Raw genomic sequence first — 25,353 nt, forward strand, 5'->3', positions numbered from 1 at the left:
GGAAAACGAGGATTTCGGGATAATCCGGAGCACGCAGCAGCTTTTTGTTCCTGGGGACCGATTCCCAGGCGGGAATCCCCAGAAAATACCCCAGCGAGGGGCTGGGGAAACTGAGGCCGGGGGGGGGGGGGGGGGGGGGGTGCGGGGCTCGGCGGTGAAACCCCCCCCGGGCAGCCCATGAGACCCCCGGGCCGCGCTGCGTGGAGGTGGGTCCGTGTGTGCCCCGGCGGGAGGGGCTTCTGGGGCCACCAGGGCCGGGGAGGGACAAGAAATGGGTCGGGGGGTCCTGGGGGGGGGGGCGGGACGCGGGGATGTGCGAAGCCGCGCGGGGCCGGGGCTGCAGCTCCGCGCTGCTCCTGCGGCTGGAAACGCGGAGCTGGAGCAGCTTTGGGGTCGGAAACATGGATCTGGAGCAATTTTGGGGTCGGAAACATGAATCTGCAGCACTTTTGGGGTTGGAAACGTGACTCCACAACAGCTTTGGGGTCGGAAACGTGAATCTGCAGCACTTTTGTGACGGCAGCTGCAAATCGGGAGGGTTTTTAGGATCGCAAATGCCCACCTGGAGTTGTTTTGCAGTTGCAACTGCAAATTTGCTGCAGCTTTCTGATTGCAAACCTAAATTTGCAGAGGTTTTGTGGTTGCAGCTGCAGATTTGCAGAGGTTTCCTTGATCCAAAGCCAAATTTGCAGAGGTTTTGTGATCAACAGCACAAACCTGGGGCAGTTCTGTGAGTTGAGCTGCAGATCTGTGGTGGCTTCGTGGTTCCAAGCCAAATTTTTAGAGGTTTTGGGATTGCAACTGTAAATCTGCAGAGGTTTGGTGATTGCAGCTGCAGGTCTTGCAGGGGTTTTGTGCAGGTGACAATAAACCTGCAGCAGTTCTGGGATGGCAGGAGCTGCAGAGCTCTTGCAGTCACAGCCACGGTTTTCCCATCAGAGCGGAGTGGGATGAGGGATTTGGAGCTTGGGGGGAAGATGGTTCCCATGGCCTGGGGGAGAGTGAGGGGCTCAGTCCAGCTGGGAGGCAGAGCAGCTCCTGCCTGCAAGGGCAGCTGGTCTCCACACGGGCCCAGATTCCCCATTCCAGGGCCCAGATCCCACCCCAGGGCCTGGATCCTGGAGCCAGATGCCTGTCCTGGTGTTGGGTCCCCCATCCCAAGGCCGTATCACCATCTCAGAGCCAGATCCCACATCCAGGGGCTGGATCCCCCATCTGGGGCCACATCCCCATCGCTGTGCTGGGTCCCAGGGCTGGATTCCCCATCCCAGGGCCATATCCCCAGGGCTGGATCCCCCATCCTGGTACCAGCTCTCATCCTGGGGCCAGATTCCCCATCCTGAGGCCATATCCCCATCCCAGGGCCAGATCCAATCCCAGGGCCAGATCCTTCATTCCTGTGCCAGATCCTGTTCTGAGGCTGTGTCCTCATCCTGGGACTGGATCCCCCATTCTGAGGCTGTATCCCTCATCCCAGGCCCATATCCCCATCCCAAGGCCTTATCACCATCCCAACACTATATCCCCCATCCTGGTGCCAGATCCCATCCCAGGGCCATTTCCCCATCCCAGGGTGGGTTATATCCCCATCCCAGGGCCATTTCCCCCATCCCAAGGCCATATCCCCATCCTGAGGCTGGATCTCCATCCTAGGGCTGGATCCTGGTACCAGATCCCATCCCAAGACCATGTCCCCACCCTGGGGCTGGATCCCGGTGCCATATCCCCATCCTGCACCCCTTCTCTCTCCGGCTGTTCCCTGATCCAGGTCCCCATCCCACAGGACAGCTGCTGGGGGCCATGTCCTCGCTGCTGTCCCTGCAGGAGGAGAACCGTGTCCTGCAGCAGGAGCTGTCCCGTGTGGAGGACCTGCTGGCCCAGAGCCGGGCCGAGCGCGATGAGTTGGCCATCAAGTACAACACCATCAGCCAGCGGGTGGGTCAGCCCAAAAACACCCTTTCTAACCCCAAAATCAGGGTGCTTCAAAACATTAACCATTTTAGTAGGTCAAGGGAGGTTCTCCTCCCCCTCTATTCTGCCTTGGTGAGGCCACATCTGGAGTATTGTGTCCAGGTCTGGGCCCCTCAGTTCCAGAAGGACAGGGAACTGCTGGAAAGAGTCCAGCTCAGAGCCACAGAGATGATGGAGGGAGTGGAACATCTCCCTGATGAGGAAAGGCTGAGGGAGCTGGGTCTCTTGAGCTTGGAGGAGACTGAGGGGCGACCTCATCCATGTTCACAGACACGTTCAGGGCAGTGTCAGGAGGACAGAGCCAGGCTTTGTTCAGTGATGTCCAGGGACAGGACAAGGGGCAATGGGTGCAAACTGGAGCACGGGAGGTTCTGTGTGAATATCAGGGAGAACTTCTTTCCTGTGAGGGTGACAGAGCCCTGGGACAGGCTGCCCAGAGAGGCTGTGGAGTCTCCTTCTCTGGAGACATTCAAACCTGCCTGGACACGTTCCTGTGTGATGTGCTCTGGGGGATCCTGCCTGGCAGGGGGGCTGGCCTGGGTGATCTTTCCAGGTCCCTTCCAACCCCTGGGATTCTGGGATTCTGTGATCAGCCTTCTCATTCCCACCCTCCCAGCCGCAGCAGCAACATCCCAGTGGTGGGAATTTCAGGGCTGTGTCCAGACCCGTCCTGGCTTGTTGGGGCTTGTCCCATGGGATGTACAAAGAACCTTCAACCTCCCCATCCTGATTTTATTTATCCCATTGTTTTTTGGAAAGTGGGATCCCCCCTCAGCAACATTCCTGGGCTTTGCATCCCTTTGCTGGGGCAACGGGGTTTATTTTGGGTTATTTAGAAATATTTTTTGTTAATTTAATTTTTTTTTGTTATTTTGACTTTTTATTTTTAAAAATATTTTCTCATTTGTTCTGAGATATTTTGGGTTATTTTGAAATAATTTTTGTTTATTTCAAAGTATTTTGGTTTATGTTGAAATATTTCTGGTTTATTTTGAAGTATTTCTAGGCTATTTTGAAATATTTTTGGGTTATTTTTTCATTTATTTTGAAATAATGTGGGTTGTTTTGAACTATTTTTTGGATTATCTAGAAAGATTTTTTGTTTATTTCAGAATATTTTGGTTTATTTCAGAATATTTTGGTTTATTTCAGAATATTTTGGGTTTATTTAAAAATATTTTGGGTTTATTTCGAAAGATTTTTGGGTTACTTTGAATTTTTGGGGGTTTATCTTGAAATATTTTTGGTTTATCTTGGAATATTTTTGGTTTATCTTGGAATACTTGGGTTTAGTTTGAAATACTTTGGGTTTATATTGAAAAAGGCCAAGCTGGAAGTCTGAGGTGACCCAGTTTTGTCCCATCAAAGTTGGGGATGCAGGATTTGGGGGGGGATGCAGGATTTGAGGGGGATAGAGGATTGGAAGAGATTTAGGATTGGGGGGATGGTGGATTGGGGGGGATGCAGGGATTGGGGGTGTGGAGGTTTGGGGGGGGGATGGAGGATTGGGAGGGATGGAGGATTGGGAGGGATGGAGGATTGGGAGGGATTTAGGATTTGGGGGATGGAGGATTGGGGGGGATGGAGGACTTGCGGGGGGATGCAGGATTGGGAGGGGTGGAAGATTGGGGGGCGATGCAGGTTTAGGGGGGGGATGGAGGATTGGGGGGGGTGCAGGATTTGGGGGGATGGAGCACTGGGGAGGATGCAGGCTCGGGAGGGGATGCAGGACTGGGGGGCTCAGCTGTAGGTTCACCACCCTGAAGGGCTGGGCCGTTGCCGGGGGAGCCGGAGGACGTTCAGTGGGTGCTGGGGGTTAATTTCCCATCCTGATTTGGGAATGGGGGGGGTCTCCTGGTGTATCCCGCTTCATCCCAGCTGGAGCAAAGCCTGCGGCAGGAGACGGGCGAGCGGGAACCCGAGGAGAGCAGGAGCCTGGCCCAGCACAACATCGAGCTGCGGCGGCTGCTGGAGGAGGAACAAGCCGCCTACAAGCGGAAGCTACAGGCCTACCAGGAGGGGCAGCAACGCCAGGCCCAGCTGGTGCAGAAGCTCCAAGCCAAGGTGAATCCTTCCCGATAGGGATTTAGGGATCATTTGGGAATCTTCCCCACCCCCCCGTGGGTGTCACTCACCCCCATCCCCTCTGCCCAAGGTGTTGCAGTACAAGAAGAAATGCGGCGAAGCGGAGCAGCAGCTGCTGGAGAAGGCGACGGAGCTGGAGCAGGAGAGGCTGACGGTGAGGGGAGGTTTTGGGGGGGTCCTCCTGCCCCCGAAGCCCACCCACCCCTCACACGACAATTGGGGTGAGGCTGAGGGGGTGACGTCCCTGCAGAGCCAGCTGGATGTGAGCGGCTCGCCGCCGGAGGAGGAGAGCAGCAACGAGCTGGAGAACGCCTTGATCCGGCTGGAAGAGGAGCAGCAGAGGTGAGGGGGGCTGGGGAGCTGTGGGACCCTCTGGGGGGATGCTCAGGCCGTGTGGGACCCCCCCATCCCACTCCATTCCATCTCTACCCCACCCTGTCCCTGTTCCATCCCCATCCCTGTCCCTGTTCCCATCCCCTTCTCCATCCCCATCCCTTCTCCATCCCCATCCCCTTCTCCATCCCCATCCCTTCATCTCCATCCCCATCCCTTCATCTCCATCCCCATCCCTTCATCTCCATCCCCATCCCTTTTCCATCTCCATCCCCATCCCTTTTCCATCTCCATCCCCATCCCTTCATCTCCATCCCCATCCCTTCATCTCCATCCCCATCCCTTCTCCATCCCCATCCCTTTTCCATCTCCATCCCCATCCCTTTTCCATCTCCATCCCCATCCCTTCATCTCCATCCCCATCCCTTCATCTCCATCCCCATCCCTTCATCTCCATCCCCATCCCTTCATCTTCATCCCCATCCCTTCATCTCCATCCCCATCCCCCTTCTCCATCCCCAACCCTGTCCCACCCCATCTCCATCCCCTATTTCCCACCCCACCCTATCCCATCCCACCCCCCCCAGGAGCAGCAGCCTGGTCCAGGTGAATTCCCTGCTGCGGGAGCAGCTGGAACAAGCCAACGTGGCCAACGCGGCGCTGAGCGAGGACATCCGGAAGCTGACGGCAGATTGGGCCCGGGCCCGGGATGAGCTGGAGCAGCGGGAGGCAGAGTGGAGACATGAGGAGGAGGTGGGGGGTCCCCTGGGATTGGGGGTGGGGCTGGGGGCAGCAAGGGAGGCAGGGAGAGGGGTACTGGGATGCAGGAGTGTGGCATGGGAAGGGATGTGGGGAGGGATGTGTGGAGGGATGTGGGACCACTGGGAGGGATGCAGGATCACTGGGAGGGAGGCGGGGAGGGATGCAGGTGACTGGAAGGGATGTGGGATCATGGGATGTTGCATGGATAAGAACGTGGGGGTGCCGGGGGTTTGGAACATGATGGGGAGAGGGTGTGAAGCAGAGGGTTGTGGAGATGTGGCAGGGAAAGGGAAGTGGGACCAGCAGGAGGGAAGTGGAACCATGGGAGATGTTGCACAGAGAAGCATTTGGGGGTGCTGGGACTGTGGGACACAATGAGAGGGCGACATGGGGCAGAGGGAACATGTCTCCTGTCCTTCTCCATGGGGTGGGGAGGGTGGGGGGCTCCAAGGGGGTACCAGGCAGAGGTGGTGGCCCAGGGAAGGACCTGGCTGGTCTGATGTTGCTCCATCCCACTGGCAGTCCTTCAACACCTACTTCAGCAATGAGCACAGCCGGCTCCTGACCCTCTGGAGACAGGTGGTGGCCTTCAGGAGGCACTTTGGGGAGATGAAAGCCACCACTGAGAGGTTAGGAGGGTCCTGGGGTGGGGGGGGTGTCTCAGAAGGTCTGTAAGGAGTCCCAGGAAGTTTCTGAGAGTTCTTAGGAGGCCTCTGAGGGGTTCCTGGTGGTCAGCAGGGTCCTTGGAGGTCTCTGAGAGGTCTCTGGAGGATCCTGGGAGGTCTCTGAGAGGTCTCTGGATGTTTCTGAGGGGTTCCTGGAGGTCTCTGAGGGGTTCCTGGAGCTACTGGGAGGTCTCTGAAGGCTCCTTGGATGTTTCTGGGGGGTTCTTGGAGGTCTCTCAGGGGTTTCTGAAAGTCCTGGGAGGTCTCTGAAGGGTTCCTGGGAGGTCTCTGAGGGGTTCCTGGAGCTACTGGGAGGTCTCTGAAGGCTCCTTGGATGTTTCTGGGGGGTTTCTGGAGGTCCTGGGAGGTCTCTGAGGGATTCTTGGAGCTACTGGGAGGTCTCTGAAGGCTCCTTGGATGTTTCTGAGGCGTTCCTGGAGGTCTCGGGAAGTCTCCGAGCAGTTCCTGGAGCTTCCCAAGGCCCCACCCTATTCCCGGGGGTGATTGTCTTCCATCCCACCTCTCATTCCAACAGGGAGCTGTTGGAGCTGGTCCAGGAGGCCTCCCGGACAGGCCGTGCTGCCCACGCTGCCTGCCTGCACTTGGCCTCCAACCTGCGGCTGCGGGAGAACCAGGCTGGGCTGGAGCGGGAGCGGCTGGAGCTGCGGCGGGAACAGCTGGAGCAGCAGCTGGAGACACGGGAGCGGGAGAGGACGGACTTGGGTGCCAAGTATGGGGGTTTTGGGTGCTGGTTTGTGTCTTCATGGGGTGGGTCAGGGGGCTGAGGAGCTGCCCCATGTGTCACCACAGGCTGGAGGAGGTGACGGTGGCCCTGGAGCGGCTGCGGGAGGAGCACGGGGAGAAGGAGCGGGAAGTGCGGGAAGTGCGGGGGCGGCTGCAGGAGGTGGTGAGTGTGGGGGTGTTGGGGGGGTGGGAGTGGGGTGGAATTGGGGGGGCGTAGGGGTGGGAGGGGGTGCTGAGGTGCTGGGTACTGGGTGGGATGGATAGAGGGGCAGGATGGGCACTGGAACGTGGTGCCTACCAAGCCCAGAGGTGTAAGGTGGGGTGAGGGGTGAGATGCAGGATCATAGAACCGTTCAGGTTGGAAAAGCCCCTTGGGATCACCGAGTCCAACCATCATCCCTGCTCTACAGAGTTCTCCTCTGAACCTCATCCACCAACGCCACAACAAAATGATCATAGGATCCCAGACCGGTTTGGGTTGGAGGGACTTTAAAGATCATCCAGGCTCACCCCCCTGCACGGGCAGGGACACCTCCCACCAGCCCAGGCTGCTCCAAGCCCCATCCAACCTGCCCTTCAACACTGCCAGGGATGGGGCAGCCACAGCTTCCCTGGGCAACCTGGGCCAGGGTCTCACCACCCTCATAGGAAAGAATTTCCTCCTCATGTCCAACATAAATCTCCCCTCTTCCAGTTTTAATCCATTCCCCCTCATCCCAACCCTCCCTGCCCTTGTCCCAAGTCCCTCCCCAGCTTTCCTGGAGCCCCTTCAGGCACTGGAAGGTGCTCTAAGGTCTCCCTGGAGCCTTCTCTTCTCCAGGCTGAACACCCCAACTCCCCCAGCCTGTCTCCAGAGCAGAGCTGCTCCAGCCCTCCCATCATCTCAGTTTTAATCCATTCAGTTCCACACGCGCCCCGGGGTGCAGTGCATGCAGGGTTCATCCTGGGGCGCAGGGCACATGGCACCGTGCCCTGTGCTCCGGGCTGTCCCTGAGGCTGCTCTGATGGGCTCTGCAGGAGCTCTCCCGTGCCCGGGACCCGTCGCCAGCCGAGGTGGAGGCCTTGCGCTGCGAGCTGGAGCTGCTCCGGCAGGCGCTGCAGGAGGTCACGCAGGTGATGGGGCTCCCTGCCTCCCTCTTCCTTCCCCTGCAGCCGGGGGAGGTCTCCCCTGTGCCTCAGTTTCCCCCCAGTGCCTCAGTTTCCCACCCCTTCCCCCAGTGCCTCCTATCCCAGTGTCTTTCCCCTCCCCGATGTCCCCCATCCCCACTTCAGTTCTTCCCACCCTGTGCCTCAATTTCCCCCCTGTACCTCACTTTTTCTCCCCACCTCAGTTTCCTGCCTCAGTTTCCCTGCTCCTGCCTCAGTTTCCCCTCCTTTACCCCAGTTTTTTCTCCCCACCTCAGTTTCCCTCCCATGCCTCCATCTCCCCTCTTTACCTCAATTGCCCCCCATGCCTCAGTTTCCCCTCCTTTACCTCGGTTTCCCCCTGTGCCTCGGTTTCCCCCCGTGCCTCAGTTTCCCCCTCCCCAGTGACACGGGTGTCCCCCACTCCCCTGGCAGGCTGTGCTGTCGGAGGACCCCGAGCAGCCCCCATCACCCCCGCCCCGTCCCCCCGCCTCGCCCGCTGCCGCCATCACGGCCGTGCAGGCCGCCCTGCAGCGCCGCCACCTCCAGCTGAAGGTGAGCGCGGGGACGCAGGGTGGCGGTGGCCCCTGGGCGCCCCGGCGGTGGAGCCGTCACCCCCCGTGTCCCCCAGGAGGCCCGGGGCCAGGCGCACGCCCTGCGGCAGGAGCTGGGGGCTCGGGAGCGGCGGCTGGAGGAGCTGGGGGCCGAGGCCGGGAGCTGCCGGCGGGAGCGGGACCAGGCGCAGGCGCAGCTGGGGCAGCTGCAGGAGCAGGCGCAGGAGCTGCAGAGGTACCCGGGGCTGGCGCTGGCTGGGGCTCTGTCTGTCTGTCCTCAGTGTCTGTCTGTCCTCAGTGCCTCTGTCCTCAGGGCTCCTCCATCCGTCTGTCCTGATTGCTCCCTCTGCACTGAGTGCTCTCTCTCTCTCTCTCCTCCGTGCTCCGTCTGTCTGGAGTGCTCCTTATGTCCGTCCCAGATGTCTGTCTGTCCTCCTTCCCACCAGTATCCATCCATCTCTCCTCCCACCATCCCACTGGTGTTGGTCTGTCCATCCGTTTACCCTCCGTCCCATTCGCCTCAGTCCGTCTGCCTGCCTGCTGTCTCAGTGCTGTCCGTCTGTCTGTCTGCCCACCTGCCATTCCAGTGCTATCAGTTTGTCCATCGGTCTGTCCGTCCGGCTGTCCTACTGCTGTCTGTCTGTCCATCCACATGTCTGCCATCCCACTGGTGTCAGTCTGTCCATCTGTCTGTCCACCTGCCATCCCACCCATGGCCGTGTGTCCCATCTGTCCACCCACCATCGCAGTGGGAACTGTCTGTCCGTCTGTCCACCCTTCCAGTGCTGTTGATCCATTTGTATGTCTGCCATCCCACTGGTGTCCATCTGTCTGTCCATCCACCTGCTGTCCCACTGGTGTTGGTCTGTCCATCTGTCTGTCTGCTGTCCCCGCAGTGTCTGTCTGTCCATCCACGCCCCACCCCAGCAGTGTCTGTCTGTCTGTCAGGGTGCAGCAGCAGCTGGACACGCTGCAGCAGGAGCGGGTGCAGCTCCAGGGCCGCCTGGAGGGGCTGGAGGAGGCGCATGCTCGTGCTGCCCAGCAGGTGCAGGACACCCGCCAGCAGCTGGAGCACAGGTGGGGACACTGGGGGTGACACCCCTCGGGGGGCTGTGGTGTCCCCCAACCTTCCCTGGGTGCTGTGAAGCTGCAGAGGGTCCCTCCTGGACCCCTCCCTAAATGGGTCCCCCAAATGCCCCACCCCAGACTGGGTGCTGCCACTTTGCCCCCACACTTTGGATTCTGCTGCCCCACGCTTTGGGTGCTCTAACCCCCCAGTTGGGTGCTCTAACCCCCCAGTTGGGTGCTGTAACCCCTCAACTGGGTGCTGTAACCCTCTCACTGCCCTCTAGTTGGGTGCTGCACCACCCCCCCAGAGTGGGTACCCTCAAGCCCACCCCCCCTGCCCCCCCCCGCAAAGCTGGGTGCTGCAGTGCCCCCCGAGCAGGTGTTGCAGTTTCTGCCTGCCCTGCCCACAGTGGGTGCTGCAGGGGGTGGGTGCTGCAGGGGGTGGGTGCTGCGGTGCCCTAGGCTGGGTGCTGCAGCAGGGGGTGCTCAGCCAGCAGCAGGTGGAGGAGCTGGAGCTGCAGCGCGCGGAGGCGCAGCGGGAGCTGCTGGAGGCGCGGGAGGCGCTGAGCCGGGCGGCGCTGGAGGCCGAGGTGGCGCGGGGCGAGCGGGAGGCACTGGCTGAGGCGCTGGGCAAGGTGGGTCCCTGAGCCCCCCCTGCATCCCCCTGCACCCCCATGCAGTGCGTGTCCCCGTGCAGTGATTGCTGCAGCGGGTGTCCCCGTGCAGTCGGTGTCCCTGTCCATTGGGTGCTGCAGCAGGTGTTGCAGCGGGTGTCCCCGTGCAGTGGGTGCTGCCGTGGGTATTGCAGCAGGTGCTGCTGTGGGTACTGTGGTGGGTGCTGCAGCAGGTACTGTGGTGGGTGCTGCAGCGGGTGCTGCAGCGGGTGCTGCAGCGGGTTTCAGCAGGCTCACTCGCCCTCTCGGTGCCCGCAGGCCCAGGACAGCTGCGGGGAGCTGGCAGCAGCCGGGCGGGCAGCGGCGGCCGAGCAGGCGCGGCTGCGGGACAGCCTGGGCAGGACCAGCGAGCTGGCGGGGGGGCTGGCGCGGGAGCGCACGGAGCTGAACCGCTGCCTGGCCCGGCTGGAGCGGGAGCGGGAGAGCGCGCGGCTGCGGGAGCGGGAGCTGGGCCGGGAGCTGCGGCTGCTGCGGGGGCGGCTGGAGCTGCGGCAACGGGCCGGGGTGGCCGAGCGCCAGGGCCTAGAGCGGGCCCGCAAGGCGGCCGAGGAGGGGGCCCGGGGGCTGCGGGGCCAGCTCAGGACCCTGCGTGGCCACCACCTGCGTCTGCGCCAGCACCTGGGCCAGGTGGGACAGGACGGGGACTGGAAGGGGTAGGGAAGGGAGCAGGGGCAACTGGGAGGGGGGACAAGGTAACTGGGAAGGGGTCAGGGCAACTGGTATGGTGCATGGGGCAACTGGGAGGGGTGGGAAGCATGCACAGAGCAATTGGGAGGACCCTGGTGGGTACCTGGGGTATCTGGGAGGACCCTGGTGGATACCTGGGGTATCTGGGAGGACCATAGTGGATGCTTGGGGTAACTGGGAAGACCCTGCTGGATGCCTGGTGTAACTGGGAGGCCCCTGGGTGCTGCTGGGGCCTGGCTGCAGGCGGTGCAGGAGCAGAGCGCGGCGGGCGAGGCGCTGGCGCAGGCACGGGGGGAGCAGGAGCGGCTGCGGGAGGAGCTGCAGCAGCTGGGCCGGGCCCGCCAGGCACTGGCCAAGGAGGGGGCCAGCCTGGCTGTCCAGTTGGCCACCGCCCAGCGCCACAGCCAGGAGCAGGCCCAGGAGCTGGCCGCCCTCAGGTGGGTGCTGGCAGGGTGCTGGGGGGGGTGTCTCCCAGCTCCGCATCCTGGGTCTTGGCAGCGCGGCCCCGGTGTTCCGGCAGGTTGGAGAAGGAGGGGCTGGAGAGCAGCATCTTCCAGCTGCAGCAGCAACTGGCCCAGCTTGACACCCGCAACCAGCAGCTGGAGGCTGAGGGACGGACCCTGGTCCAGGCCAAGGAGACACTGGAGGGTGAGTGGGTCATCCTGACCAGCCTCATCCCCATCCATGCTCATCGTCATCCTTGTTGATATCTACCCCTGTCCATTCTCATCTTCTTTTCCATTCAGCCTTGTCTTCATGCTCATCCCCATGCATCCCTTTTCCTCCTCATCTTCATCTTTATTCTCATCCCCATCTTCATCCCCATTCCCATCCCTATTTCCATCTTCCTGCTTATTCCCATTTCCATTCCCATATTCATTCTCATCCTCATCCATACCTGTCTTCATCCTCATCATCCCAGTCTTCATCCCCATTTCAATCCATCCCTCTCCATCCCCATCCGTTCCCATCTTCATCCCCCTCTTCACCCTGATCCATCTCCTTCTTCATCCTCATCAATCCCTTTCTTCATCATCTTTGTAAAAACCTCCCTCTCCATCCATCTTCAGCGCCATCCAGCACCACCTTCAACCTCATCCCGTCCATCCCTCTCTGTTCCCATCCATCTCCAGCCTCATCCCCATCCTTCCCTCTCCATTCCCATCCATTCCCATCTTCTTCGTCATCATTTTCATCCATCCCTATCCATTCCTCTCCCTATCCATCCACCCCCTCCATCCATCCACCCCCTCCATCCATCTACCCCTCCATCCATCCACCCCCTCCACCCCTCCATCCCTCCACCCCTCCACCCCTCCACCCCTCCACCCTCCATCCCTCCATCCCTCCATCCCTCCATCCATCCATCCCTCCATCCCTCCATCCATCCATCCCATCCATCCATCCATCCATCCACCCACCCATCCATCCCTGTCCCTCATCCCCCTCCCACTCCCCCTGTGTCCCCACTCCTGTCACTTAACCCACCCCCATGCTGTGCTCCTGGGGCAGTCCCCACCGAGGGGCAGTTCCCACCCGGGGTGTCCCGGCAGGGGAGCTGCGCGCGGCGCGGCAGGAGCGGGCGCAGGAGCTGGATGCGCGGCAGCAGGCGGTGGCAGCGGCCGAGGCGGCGGTGACAGCGGCGCTGCAGGGTGCCCGGGACACGCACCGCGGGGAACTGCGGCTGCTGCTGCGCCAGAAGGTGCCGCTGCTGCGGCTGGGGGCTGGGGCTGGGGTTTGGGGGGCTGGGGTTTGGGGTGGGATGCTGGGGTTTGGGGTGGGGTGCTGCAATTTGGGGTTTGGGATGTTGGATTTTAGGGTGGGATGCTGGGTTTTGGGGTGAGATGCTGGGTTTTGGGGTTTGGGATGCTGGTTTTTGGGATGGGATGGTAGTTTTTGGGGTGAGATGGTGGGGTTTGGGGTCCTGGTTTTTGGGATGGGATGCTGGTTTTTGGGGTTTGGGATGCTGGGGTTTGGGACAGATGCTGGGTTTTGGGACAGGATGCTGGTTTTTGGGGTTTGAGATGCTGGGTTTTGGGGTGGGATGCTGGGTTTTGGGGATGCAATGATGATCCTTGGAGCACAAGGGTGATTTTTGGGGTGCAATCCTGATTTTTTGGGGCATGATGCTGATGGTTGGGGTGTATGCTGATTGTTGGGGTGTGGTGCTGACTTGGGGGGGGCACAGTGCTGATTTTTTGGGGTTCAATGCTGAATGGTGAGGGTACATTGCTGATTTTTTGGGGGGGACAGGAGGAGCTGGAAGCTGAGCGGGACCGGCTGGCACAGGAGCAGCAGGAGTTGGTGGCTGAGCTGGAAGCCACGCGGCGGCAGCACGAGAACGAGAAGCAGCAGGTGGGTGTCCCTGGTGTGTCCCCCCTCATCCTGGGTCCTGTGTCCCCCCTCCACTGAGCCGTGTCCCCCCCCAGGCACTGGTGCTGCAGGAGGAGGAGCGGGCGGCGCTGGTGGAGACGCTGGGGGGGCTGCAGCAGAGCCTGGCTGAGGCCACAGCTGAGCTCGAGCAGCAGCGGCGAGAGGCCACCGGCCACCAGGAGAAGGAGCAGGTGAGTGGGAAGGTTCTGGGTCTCCCCCTTCCCTGCCCCCGAATGGCACAGAACCTCATGTGTCCCCACCTGCAAACCCCCATGCCTGGGGCATCCCCACCCTTTTCAAGCTCCATGCCTGGGCATCCCCTTTGTCCCACTGTTGTAGCCCCCCAGGCTTGAGCACCCCCCATGTGGCCTCCCCACTTACAAGCCCAAGTGCCTGGGCACCCCCATGCCCCCCCATTGCAAACCCCCATGTCTGGGCACCCCCATTCTCCCCCCATATTGCAAACCCCCATGCCTGGGCAGCCCTCTGCATTGCAGCCCCCAAAGCCTGAGCCTCACACCCCCTTGCAACACCCCCTCCCCGAACCCCTCCCACTTGCACCACCCTCCAGTGACTCCGCTTCCCACCCCCCTCCCTTCCAACCTTCCCCATCTTCCCATCACAAGCCCCCCCCCCGCCCCGCCATGATGATGATACTCAGGGTACCACCCCCATCACCATCCCTGTTGCATCCCCACTTTGGGACAGGATCTAGTTGGAGGTCTGTGACCAGTGGGGTCCCTCAGGGGTCGGTGCTGGGACCGGTGCTGTTCAGTATTTTCATCAAGGACCTGGATGAGGGTACAGAATGTACCCTCAGCAAGTTTGCTGGTGACACCAAGCTGGGAGGAGTGGCTGACACACCAGAGGCTGTGCTGCCATTCAGGGAGACCTGGACAGGCTGGAGAGTTGGGCAGGGAGAAACTTGATGAAATCCAACAGGGGCAAGTGCAGAGTCTTGCATCTGGGGAAGAACAACCCCAGGTACCAGTACAGGCTGGGGGCTGAGCTGCTGGAGAGCAGGGTAGGAGAAAGGGACCTGGGGGTCCTGGTGGACAGGAGGATGACCATGAGCCAGCAGTGTGCCCTTGTGGCCAAGAAGGCCAATGGCCTCCTGGGGTGATCTGGGTGATCTTTTGAGGTCCCTTCCAACCCTTAAGATTCCGTGATTCTGTGACGCCCACCCTGCCCAAGCTGGAGGGGGGGTGCTCAGGTCTGCATGTCCCCCCCCAGACCCTGTCAGCAGAGCTGCGCAGCCTGCGGGCACAGGCGGAGGAGGCAGCAACAGCCCATGAGCGGGAGGCCAAGACTCTCCGGGAACAGGCGGCAGCAGCGGCCAAGCAGCGGGACAGTGCCCTGCGGGAGGTGACGACCCCCCCAAAAATTAACAACACCCCTTCTCACCCCCCTAAGTACCACCCCCCTCCCCTAAACCCTGTGTGTGTGTCCCCGGGGTGCAGGCGGAGGAGGCGCGGGCGCAGCTGCAGCTGGTGGCGGAGGCGCGGGCGGCCGGGAGGCGGGAGCTGCTGGAAGCGCAGCGGGAAGCCCGGGAGAACCAGGAGCTGCGGGAAGTGCAGCGGAGGCAGGTGCAGGAGGCCCGGAGGGCTCTGGGAGATGAGGCCAGGGAGAAGGAGACCCTGAGGCGCTCCAACGAGGAGCTGCGGGCGGCGCTGCGCCGCGCCGAGGGAGAGAGGATCAGGTGGGACTCGGGATAAGGGGAGGGATGGGTTGGGATGTGTCTGGAGTTGGGATGGTGCTCGGGAAACAGCGATGTCCGAATTAGGAAATGGTGGGATGGCTTGGAGGGCTGTGCTTGGGGTTGGGGTGATGCTTGGGATAAGGGGATCCTCCGTGTAGGAGGTGCAGGGGGTGGTGGGATGCCTTGGAGGGTGATGCTTGTGGTTGGGGTGATGCTCAGGACACAGGGATGTGCAGTTTGGAAGATGCAGGGGGTGATCGGATGACTTAAAGGGTGATACTTGGGGTTGGAGTGACGCCCAGGACACAGGGATGCCCAATTTGGGAGATGCAGGGGGTGATGGGATGCCTTGGAGGGTTGTACTCAAGGCAAGGGTGAAGCTTGGGACAAAAGGGATGCTAAGGACAGGAGGATGCTCCAGTTGGGAGATGCAGGGCATGGTGGGATGCTCAGGAGAAGGAGATGCTTAGGGCAAGGGGATGATTAAATTGGGACTTGAATGGGATGGTGGGATGCCTTGGAGACTGATGCTTCGGACAAAGGGATGCCCAAGCTGGGACTTCCATGGGGTGATGTGGTGCCTCGAAGGATGATTCTCTAGACAAGAGGATGGAAATTTGGGGGCAGGGGGATGCTCTGGGGTTGGGTGATGCACTGGAGCTGGGTGCCTGGGACAGGGGGATGCCTGAGGCAGGAGTTGCTTGGGATAGAGAAGGACCTTCAGGGGATAGAGGGGTGCTCAAAGTGGGTGATGCCTGCGAGGAGGTGCCCAAGGTGGGGAGATGCTGGGGGTAGGAATGGCTTGGAGAAGGATTCTTGGGGATGGGGGGATGCCTGGGATGGGGATGGCTTGGGGCAGGATGCTCAGAGCCACGGGGATGTCTTGGGATGGGGATGGCTTGGAGAAGGCTGCTCAGGGATGGGGAATATCTGGGAAGCCAGATGCTGAGGACGGGGCTGTCTCAGGACAGGGTGATACGCCAAGGCTGGGGAGATGCTGGGAGCTTCCCTGGGGTGGGAGGTGGCACCAGCCCCTTCTCCCCGCCCTTTCCCGCAGCCTGAAGCGCAGCAGCGAGGAGCAGGAGCAGCGGCTGGTGCTGCTGCAGGACGGGCGGGCGGCTGCGGAGCGGGAGGTGCTGGAGCTGCGGGTCAAGCTGCGGGAACTGGAGCGCGCCCGCCTGGACGCCCGCAGGCAGCTGCAGGAGCTGCGCCGGCAGGTGGGGAGCAGGAGGAGGAGAGGGAGGAGCAATGACCACCCTTCCCAGCCATTCCAGGTGGCCCCACCTTCCTCCTCGGGCAGGTGAAGGACCTCGACAGCGAGAACAGCAAGAGGAGCAGGGAGGTGGGTGAGCTGCAGGCGCGCGTGGCCCTGGAGGAGCAGCGGGAGGAGGAGAGTCGCCGCGAAGCCTTCGGCCTCAGGCAGAAGGTGGTGGAGAGCGAGGCTGGCACCGAGGCTGCCAGGAAGGAGGTGACAGGTCCCCAGCAGCTCATTGCTCCAGGGCCCGCATGCTGAAGTGGCCCTGTGGTCCCCTAGCTTGGTACCCTGTGTACCCTGGAATTCTTTGCCCCCTCACCCTGTACTTCAGTGCCTGTTGTCACCAATAACCCCATTGCTCCATACCTGGGGGTTCCCTGTGTGCCATTATTCCATCCCCTGCATCTCTGGGTACCCCTCGTTACCCCATTGCTCCATCCCCTGCTTCCCTGGAGTCTCCCATGCGCTGTTGCTCCATCCCTGGGCTCCCCCTTCATCCCATTACTCCACCCCTGGGCTCCCCCACACCCCATTGCTCCATCCCCTGCACTCCCACCACCCCATATCTCCACACCCCTCCCCAACACCCCTTTCCACGCCCCCTCTTCCCCCAAAACCCCACCAGCTCCAGGACCTGCAGCGGCGCCTGGCGGAGGCGGAGGAGGAGTTCCGGCAGCGGGAGCAGGACCTGTCCCGCAGCCTGGAGGAGGCTCGTGGGCACGAGAAGAAGCTCTTGGCCGACACCCGCAACCTGCAGCTGAAGGTGGAGGCGGCGCGGGGGGAGGCGGCCGAGCTGAGCCTGCGCCTGAGCGCGGCCGAGGGCCGGGCCCTGGGGCTGGAAGCCGAGCTGGCCCGCGGGGAGGAGCTGCGCCGCGCCGCCGAGACCCGCCTGGGGGGCATCCAGTCCGCCCTGCGCCGCACCATGGGCATCGGCCGGGCACCCGGCTCCCTGGGAAAGGGTGAGAGGGGCTGGGGAACGTGCCCTGTAACCCCACTGCGCCATCCTTGGGGGGTCCTCAGGCACCTCGTTGCTCCATTCTCTGCATCCCTGGGGTCCCTCATACCCCATTGCTCCATCCCTGAGATGCTCCCTCATCCCATTGCTCCATCCTCTGCTTCCCTGGGGTCCCTCATACTCCGTTGCTCCACCCCTGAGGGTCCCTCTCACCCTCTTGCTCCATCCCTGGTATCCCCCAGGACTCCAGTGCTACATCCACAGGGGCCCCCCATACCCCATTGCTCCATCCCCTGCATCCCTGGGGTCCCCCTCACCCTGTTGCTCTATCCCTGCATCCCTGGTATTCCCCAATACCCCAGTGCTCCATCCCTGGGGGTGTCCCCATCACCCCATTGCTCCGTCCCCTGTATCCCTGAGCTCTTCCATACCCCAGTGCTCCATCCCTGGGAGGTCCCCATCGCCCTATTGCCCCATCCCCTTCATCCCTGGAGTCCCATGTCCCTCAATTCCTCCATCCCTGGGGTCCCCCACACCCCACTGCTCCATCCCTTGGGGTCCCTCATCACCCCATTCCTCCATCTCTTCCATCCCCAGCATTCCCTGTATGCCATGGCTTGCATCCTTCTGGGGTGCATCCCACTCCATCTTGCAATCCTCCCTTGGGGTGTGGCATCCCATTGTCCCCCTGCCACCCAGTTTGTCCCCATACAGGCAAGGGACCAGAGGGGTCAGGGAACCCCAGCTCATCCCTGGACCCGGACGCGGAACCGGAGGCGGTTCGGGCAGCCCTGCGGGAATTCCTGCGTGAGCTGCAGGACACACAACGGGAACGGGTAGGGATCCCCCTTCCCCCCCCCTCTCCTCAGCCCCAAAAAGCCCCTTTTTCACCCTGTTTTGTCACCACAGGAGGAGCTGAAGGTGCAGGTGGGCACCCTGGGCCGGCAGCTGGCGGAGGCAGAGGAGGAGCGAGACAGCGCCAGTGCCCGGGCACAGCAGCTCCAGAAGCTGGTGGCTGAGAGTGAGGAAGGTGATGGGTTTTTTTTGGGGTTGTATCCCCCCCAAAACATGGGTTTCAGGGTGATTTGTCCCATGTTGGAGCCCTGCCAGCCAGAGAGGGAAACTGAGGCATGGGAGGGGTGGCAATGCTACCTGGGGCTTCAGGGTGCTGGGTGGGATTTACCCCAAGCACAGTCCCAAAATCTGGTAAAATCCTGTGAAAATCCCTTGAACCCCAGTAAAACCCCTGTGCACACCCCAGTAAAACCAGTAAAGTCCCCGTGTGTCTCCCATAAAGCCCAGTAAAACCAGTAGAGCCTTTGTGTATCGCCCATAAACCCCAGTAACACTGGTTAAGTCTGCTATGGATCCCCTGTAAACCCCAATAAGACTGGTAAAATTCTCTGTAAATCCCAGTAAAACTGGTAAAACCTCCTGCAGATCCCCTGTAAACCCCAGTAAAACTGGGAAAAGCCCCCTGCATTCTCCATAAATGCCTTTAAACCACCCCTATAAACCCCAATAAACTGGGTAAAACCCCCTCTACATCCCCTGCAAACCCCCATAAAATGGTTAATCCCCCCTGCAAATCCCCATAAAATGGGTAAAACCCCCCCTGCATCCCCTGAAACCCCGATAAAGTGGGTAAACCCCCCCACACACCCCCTGCAAATCTCAATAAAGTGGCTAAAACCCCCCTGCATCCCCTGCAAACCCCAATAGAATGGGTAACACCCCCCCTGCAAACCCCAATGAAGTGAGTAAATCCCCCCCTGCATCCCCTGAAACCCCAATAAAATGGGTAAAACTTCCCCTGCATCCCCTGAAACCCCAATAAAATGGGTAAACTCCCCCTGCAAACCCCAATAAAGTGATTAAACCCCCCCTGCACCCCCCCCCCCCCCCCCCCCCCGCCCCCAGTCAGGTGGGTGAGCCCCCCGCGCCTGCCCTGGCAGGGTGGGTGACGCGGGGTGCCGGGCAGGGCGCGGGGAGCCCGGCAGTGCCCGCGCGGCGCGGCTGCTGCAGGAGGAGTCGCTGCGCCGGGGCGAGCGGGAGCGCCGGGCGCTGCGGGAGAAGGTGGCGGCGCTGGAGCGGGACCTGCAGCTCGCTGAGGTGGGCACGTCCTGACCCTGGCCACACTGCTCTGGGATGGCTCTCCCATGCCTTCCAGGAGCATCCTGACCCCATCCCCATCCCCACCACTCTGTGATGGCTCTCCCACAACTCCCAGGAGCATCCTGTCCCTGTCCTCATCCCTCACCACTCTTTACTGGCTCTCCAGTGCCTTCCAGGAGCATCCTGGCACCATCCCCACCACTCCATGCCAGCTGTCTGATGCCTTCCAGGAACATCCTGGCCCCATCCCTGCCCACTCCATGCTGGCGCTCCCATCATTTCCAGGAGTATCTTGATCCCATTCCCATCCCTCTCTGCTCCATGCCAGCTCTCTGCTGCCTTCCGGGAGCATCCTTCCCTCATCCCCATCCCTGCCCACTCCATGCTGGCTCTCCCATCATTTCCAGGATCATCTTGATCCCATTCCCATCCCTACCTGCTCCATGCCAGCTCTCTGCTGCCTTCCAGGAGCATCCTTCCCTCATCCCCATCCCCGATTGCTCCCTACCAGCTCTCCCATGCCTTGCAGGAGAAGCTGGGTGCCACCCGGGCTGGCGAGGCCCAGCTGGAGGACACGAGGCAGCGCCTGGGGGGCAGCGCTGAGCCGGAGCCGGCGGCTGGAGCTGCAGCAGCGGGTGCTGCAGGGGGAGCTGCAGCGCGTCCGCCGGGCCCTGGCGGAGCGGCAGGAGGAGGCGCGGGCAGCGCAGGAGCGGCAGGAGCTGCTGCAGAAACAGGTGATGGTGGCACCGCCTGCAGTGCTGGGCTGCTCCTGGCTTGGGAAGGGTCTTCAAGATCATCGAGTCCAACCCTTCATCCAGCCCAGCCAAGGCCACCACTGATCCATGTCCCTCAGCACCACATCTACACGGCTTGGAAACCCCTCCAGGGATGGGGACTCCACCCCTGCCCTGGGCAGCCTGGGCCAGGCTTCAGTTACCCTTTCAGTGAAGAATTCTTTTCTAAAATCCAACCTAAACCTCCCCTGGCACAACTTGAGGCCATTCCCTCTTGTCCCATCCCTTGTTCCTGGGGAGCAGAGCCCGACCCCCCTGGCTCCAACCTCCTCTCAGGCAGCTGCAGAGCCAGCAGGTCTCCCCTCACCTCCTGGTCTCCAGGCTGGACACCCCCAGCTCCCTCAGCTGCTCCTGCTCAGACTTGTGCTCCAGCCCCTTCCCCAGCTCCCTTGCCCTTCCCTGGACACGCTCCAGCCCCTCCATGTCCTTCTTGTCCTGAGGGGCCCAGACCTGCCCCCAGGATTTGAGGTGTCCCCTCCCCAGTGCCCAGCACAGGGGGATGATCCCTGCCCTGCTCCTGCTGGCCACCCCAGTGCTGACACCAGCCAGGATGCTGGTGGCCTCTTGGCCACCTGGACACACGCTGGCTCATGTTCATTCAACCAACACCCCCAGATCCTTTCCCACCAGGCACTTTCCAGCCACACTTCCTAAGCCTGGAGAGTTGCCAGGGGTTGGTGTGACCCAGGGCCATGTTGAACCCCTCTGACCCTCATCCCATGGACTTTTCAAAACCAGTTGTGCTGAACCTTGGCTTGTTCCCTGGGCTGCAGCTGGCAGAGAGCGAGCAGCGCGCCGGCGCCTTGCAGCTGGCCACGGAGAGGCTGAGCACAGCCTTGGCAGAGAGCAGCTCCAAGACCCACGTCCCCAATGATGTCCCCAGTGATGTCCCCAGCACCACGGTGACACCAGCAGATGCCACCAGGGTCCACCAGCAGCTGCTGCAGCTCCAAAGCCTCCTGACCGCCGGCGAGCTCGACCGCCGGGCACTGCAGGTGGGTGCTCGCTCCCCTGGCTGAGGGGAGCTCTCAGGGGTGACCCTGGGCTTTGGGGGTCACCTCAGCTGTGCCCCCTGGTCCCAGGAGGGGCTGGAGGTGGCCCGGCGGGCGCTGGCGGAGGCGCGGGAGGAGAAGGGGGCGCTGCGGGAGCAGCTGCGGGGGCTGCGGGAGGAGCAGGAGGCCCAGCAGCGCGGGCGGGAGCAGCTGGAGCTGCAGCTGCGGCAGCTGCAGGAGGTGAGGGGGGGGGTGGGTGCCCCCCGTGGTGGCGGGGGGGGGATCCCCACATGTCCTTTTGCCCCCTGCCCGGCAGCACCCTGCCCACGCAGCATCTTTTGCCCCCACACAGCCACAGCTCCTCATTGCCCCCCCATACAGCCCTCTACACCCTCCTGCCCCACCCCCAGCTCCCCATTGCCCCCCCCATGCCCCCCTACACCCTCTTGCCCCCCCCAGCTCCCCATTGCCCCCCCATGCCCCCCTACACCCTCTTGCCCCCCCCAGCTCCCCATTGCCCCCCCATACAACGCCCTACACCCTCTTGCCCTCCCCCCTAGCACACTATTGCCCCCTATATGCAACCCCCAACACCCACTAGACCTTCCCCCAGCACCCTCTTGCCTCTCTCCCCACAGCCCACCCTATTGCCCTACATGAAGCATCCTTTGCCCGCCTCCCACCTTGCAATCACCACAGACCCACACATAGCCCCAGCACCCTCTTGCCCCCGCATGCAGCACCCATTGCCTCCCTTCCATCACCCTATGGACCCCCAGCACCCCCTTGCCCCTCCATGCAGCACCCTTTTCCCCCCTTGCATCACCCTATAGACCCCCCTAGAGCCCCAGCACCCCTTTTCCCCCCCCGGCATCACCCTATTACCCCCCACACCCTTGCATCACCCTGTGGACCCCCCCTAGAGCCCCAGAATGCCCTTGCCCCCCCATGCAGCACCCATTGCCCCCCTTCCATCACCCTATGGACCCCCCTGGCACCCCGGCACCTCCTTGCTCCCCACCCCCAGCCCCCTCCTGGGGCGCAGGGCTGACCCCCCCCTGCAGGCGCAGCGGCAGGAGCTGGGGGGGCTGCAGGAGCGGGTGGGGACCCTGCAACGCGCCCTGAGCCGCGCCCAGGCCGACAGGAGGGAGGCCGAGCGCCTGGCCCTGCGCCTGGAGAAGGACAAGGGTGCCCTCAAGAAGACCCTGGAGAAGGTGAGGCCACGGGTGGCACCCAGAGCTCCACACCCACGGGGGACAGGGGGTGGTGGCACCTTCTAGAGACCTTCTGCCCCATCAGCTTCATGCTGCACCTTCTAGCTACCATGTCCTCAGGGTCACCATGGTGTAGCCCCTTTTAGAGACCATGTCCTGAAGATCACCAGAGTGCAGCACCTTCTAAGGACCAGCTCCTGCACCATCACCAAAGCAGAGCATCATCTAGGGACCTTGTCCTGCACCTGTCTCACCATATATATTAATATATATTTGCATATATATGTGATGGCTTACAACTGGGAGAGACTGAGGTTTAACATGAGGAGGAAATTCTTCCCTGTGAGGGTGGTGAGAGCCTGGCCCAGGTTGCCCAGGGAAGCTGTGGCTGCCCCATCCCTGGCAGTGTTGAAGGGCAGGTTGGATGGGGCTTGGAGCAACCTGGGCTGGTGGGAGGTGTCCCTGCCCATGCAGGGGGTTGGCTCTAGATGGTCTTTAAGGTCCCTTCCAACCCAAACCATTCCATGATTCCATGATATTACTGTATGAAAAGGAAGCACAATATTAGGCTGGAACTGGATGATCTTTAAGGCCCCTTCCAGCCCAGCCCAGTCAGGGATTCCATTCTGTGATTCTCTATGAGCAATAAACCACATCTAATATATAAGTAACTGCACAACGGGTCTGAAACAGATTTGATACCTAAATCCCGACCAGCTGCACAAATTGATATTTCATGTTCTAGATGCATGTTTTATGTGCTGGAGGGGGGTCGGGGAGGGGGGGGTGACGCCCCACATCCCCTCCCCTAACCCAGTTGCCCCCCGACCCCGGGCAGGTGGAGCGGGAGAAGCTGCAGGGGCAGGAGGACTGGCTGAGGCTGCAGGTGGAGAAGACGCGGCTGGATCGTTCCCTGGGGACGGCGCGGAGGGACCTGGCGCAGGCTCAGCACCGAGTGCAGCTGCTGCAGGTGGGGCTGGGGAGGGGCACCCCTGGCTGCTGCCCCCCACACCCCCCACACCCCCACACCCTGCTGGTGGGACCCCCGCGAGTTGTACTGGGAGGGGACTGGGCTCTCATCGCGGTGTTGGGGGCAATGGTGCATCCACTGGGATGGCACTGGGCTCATCCCAGTTGGAAGGGAGATGCTGGTGGTTGTACTGGGATGGCACTGGGCTCATCCCAGTTGGAAGGGAGATGCTGGTGGTTGTACTGGGATGGCACTGGGCTCTTTTTTTTTGTGCGTGTGTGTTGGGGGGGGGGAGGGAGAGGGTCTCCTCCCATCTCCAGAGCTGCTTTCGGGGTGACCCCCCCACCCCAAACTGCACAGGCTCAGGTGTCAGTGCTGGAGCAGCGTCCCAGGGCCCCCCCGGGGCTGGCTGGCCCCCCCGGCGGCCTGGAGGAGGAGGTGAGGATTTGGGGAGACACACCCCCTGGGGGGGGGCGGGTCCCAGGCGGGTCCCCACCCCCCACAACCCCCCCTTCTCATTGCAGGTCGCGCTGCTGAAGGGGCCGGATCTGCCCCCTCTCCCCTCCAGCATTTAGTACCCGCAGAGACCGGTACAACTCAAGGCACGGGTGAGGGGGCTGCCAGGCACAGCCCCCCCACCCCCTCTTAAAACCCACTCCGGGGGTTTCTCTCATCATTCCCTTTCCCCAAAGCAAAACCCCCTGCACTTTAAACATTCCCCCCCACCGGAGACCCCCCCACTTGGGAATTTTTGATACAGTTTTGGGGCATGGTGGGTTCATTTCTCCTTATTTTTCTATTGCAATTTTTAACAGATTGAAAATCCAGGTTTTTTAACCCCCCCCCTCCCAAAAAAAAAAAAATAAATAAAAGCCCCATCGTGGCAACAACCAAACCACCTGATTTATTCCCCACCCCCCCAATACATGATGCTCCTCCTGCCCTTTCCAGCCCCAACTCTCAGCAGGTCCTAATTTTCCCCCTTTTTTCTAACAAAACCCCCAAAACCTTCTCTAAGTTTGGTGCTTTTTGGACAAAAAGTGGGATTTTTTTATATCACTATTTGTGGAGCTTGAGAGGTTTTTTTACTGGTGCTACTGGGCCAGCCCCCTGATAAAATGGGGGTGTTGAGGTGGTGTGGCCCCCACCCAACTAGTACATGTGGATAAACCCAAACTGGTACCAGTCGGGGTTGGTGTGGGTTTTTTTGGGGGAAGGTAAAATTTTGGGGCTGCTCAAACTGGGGTGCAGGATTGATTCCAGTCCCTAAATGATGATAAATAATAACAATGAATAATAAATTATAACCAAGAATAATGAAGAAGAATAAAAACAATTAATTAATCCTTTTACTAATATATTATTGTTATTTCTTACCACCCCCAGTTGGGACGAGAGGTGCAAGGGTGTCATTTTGGGGTGCTGCTGATCCCCCTTTTTTCCTTGTTTTAATCCTTTTTTTGGGCTTTAAACCCCAAGGGCTGGATGAACCCCAAGGGCTGGATCAATCCCTCCTGTTCCTAAGGCCCTGAGCACAGGGATGGGATGGTTGGGATGGGATGGGATGATGGAAACATCTCAACACTTGAACACCCCAAGACTCTTTTCTAGGAGATCCAGACACTCCCCAAGGGTGAAACTCCAAAGGATGGGAGAAAAATCCCTCCCAACAATGAGGCACCAGGGGTTTTATTCATGGGAAACCTGGAAAACTGGACACTGGGCTAGAGAATAAAGTGTTGGAGAATAAACTGCTAGAGTCATGGATGCATGGAATGGTTTGGAAGGGACCTTAAACATCACTTAGTTCCAACCCCCTGCATGGGCAGGGACACCTCCCACCAGCCCAGGCTGCTCCAAGCCCCATCCAACCTGCCCTTCAACACTGCCAGGGATGGGGCAGCCACAGCTTCCCTGGGCAACCTGGGCCAGGGTCTCCCCACCCTCACAGTGAAAATGAAGTGAGAAACCACCCCCCAAAAATGAGACACTTCCCCCCCCAAATAAATGAGACTGGAGCCACAGCCACCCTTACACTTTATCTTTTGGATACTCTACGTAGAAAATGGGGTGTGGGAGTGGGGGGGAAAGGGTCTGGTGCTGCCCCCCCCCCCCTCCCTCCCCTTTATAATATAATAAAGTAATAAAAATAATAAACCCCTCTTTTTAATTATGTGCATTTAAAAAATTGACCTTTTTTATGCATTAGGCTCTTTCATGCACAGTTTCTTTAGCACCACGGTGAGGATCCGGAGTGGGCCGGATACTGGGAAGGGGTTTTGGGATGTTGGGATGAAGGTGGTGAAGGTGGTGGGGGG

General features: G+C 60.8%; 1 protein-coding gene across 1 annotated transcript; it reads left to right on the forward strand.

Moving 5' to 3' along the window:
• Positions 1-1,646: 1,646 nt before the first annotated feature.
• Positions 1,647-25,025, forward strand: CROCC (ciliary rootlet coiled-coil, rootletin). The gene is made up of 35 exons (XM_051637687.1): positions 1,647-1,935; positions 3,850-4,035; positions 4,127-4,210; positions 4,307-4,398; positions 4,977-5,142; positions 5,674-5,780; positions 6,352-6,546; positions 6,627-6,723; positions 7,578-7,673; positions 8,121-8,240; positions 8,317-8,474; positions 9,188-9,316; positions 9,798-9,942; positions 10,240-10,608; positions 10,912-11,105; positions 11,189-11,316; positions 12,222-12,370; positions 12,922-13,023; positions 13,098-13,232; positions 14,275-14,406; positions 14,502-14,740; positions 15,798-15,957; positions 16,041-16,208; positions 16,621-16,954; positions 17,665-17,786; positions 17,860-17,980; positions 18,932-19,062; positions 19,181-19,279; positions 19,365-19,799; positions 20,633-20,854; positions 20,942-21,091; positions 21,916-22,065; positions 22,904-23,035; positions 23,396-23,473; positions 23,560-25,025. The coding sequence occupies exons 1-35, from the start codon at positions 1,801-1,803 to the stop codon at positions 23,608-23,610; spliced, it is 5,511 nt and encodes a 1,836-aa protein (XP_051493647.1). The 5' UTR covers positions 1,647-1,800; the 3' UTR covers positions 23,611-25,025.
• Positions 25,026-25,353: the final 328 nt, after the last annotated feature.

This window comes from Apus apus, chromosome 20 (assembly GCF_020740795.1).
Source record: "Apus apus isolate bApuApu2 chromosome 20, bApuApu2.pri.cur, whole genome shotgun sequence".
Lineage (NCBI taxonomy): Eukaryota > Metazoa > Chordata > Aves > Apodiformes > Apodidae > Apus > Apus apus.

Excerpts from the sequence above, each read along its gene's own strand:
- CROCC (XM_051637687.1), top strand. The coding sequence starts at position 1,801 with ATGTCCTCGCTGCTGTCCCTGCAGGAGGAGAACCGTGTCCTGCAGCAG. Across the intron at positions 15,958-16,040 it reads TGCAGGAGCTGCGCCGGCAG|GTGAAGGACCTCGACAGCGA; the intron begins GTGGGGAGCAGG and ends CTCCTCGGGCAG. Across the intron at positions 21,092-21,915 it reads AGCTGCGGCAGCTGCAGGAG|GCGCAGCGGCAGGAGCTGGG; the intron begins GTGAGGGGGGGG and ends CCCCCCCTGCAG.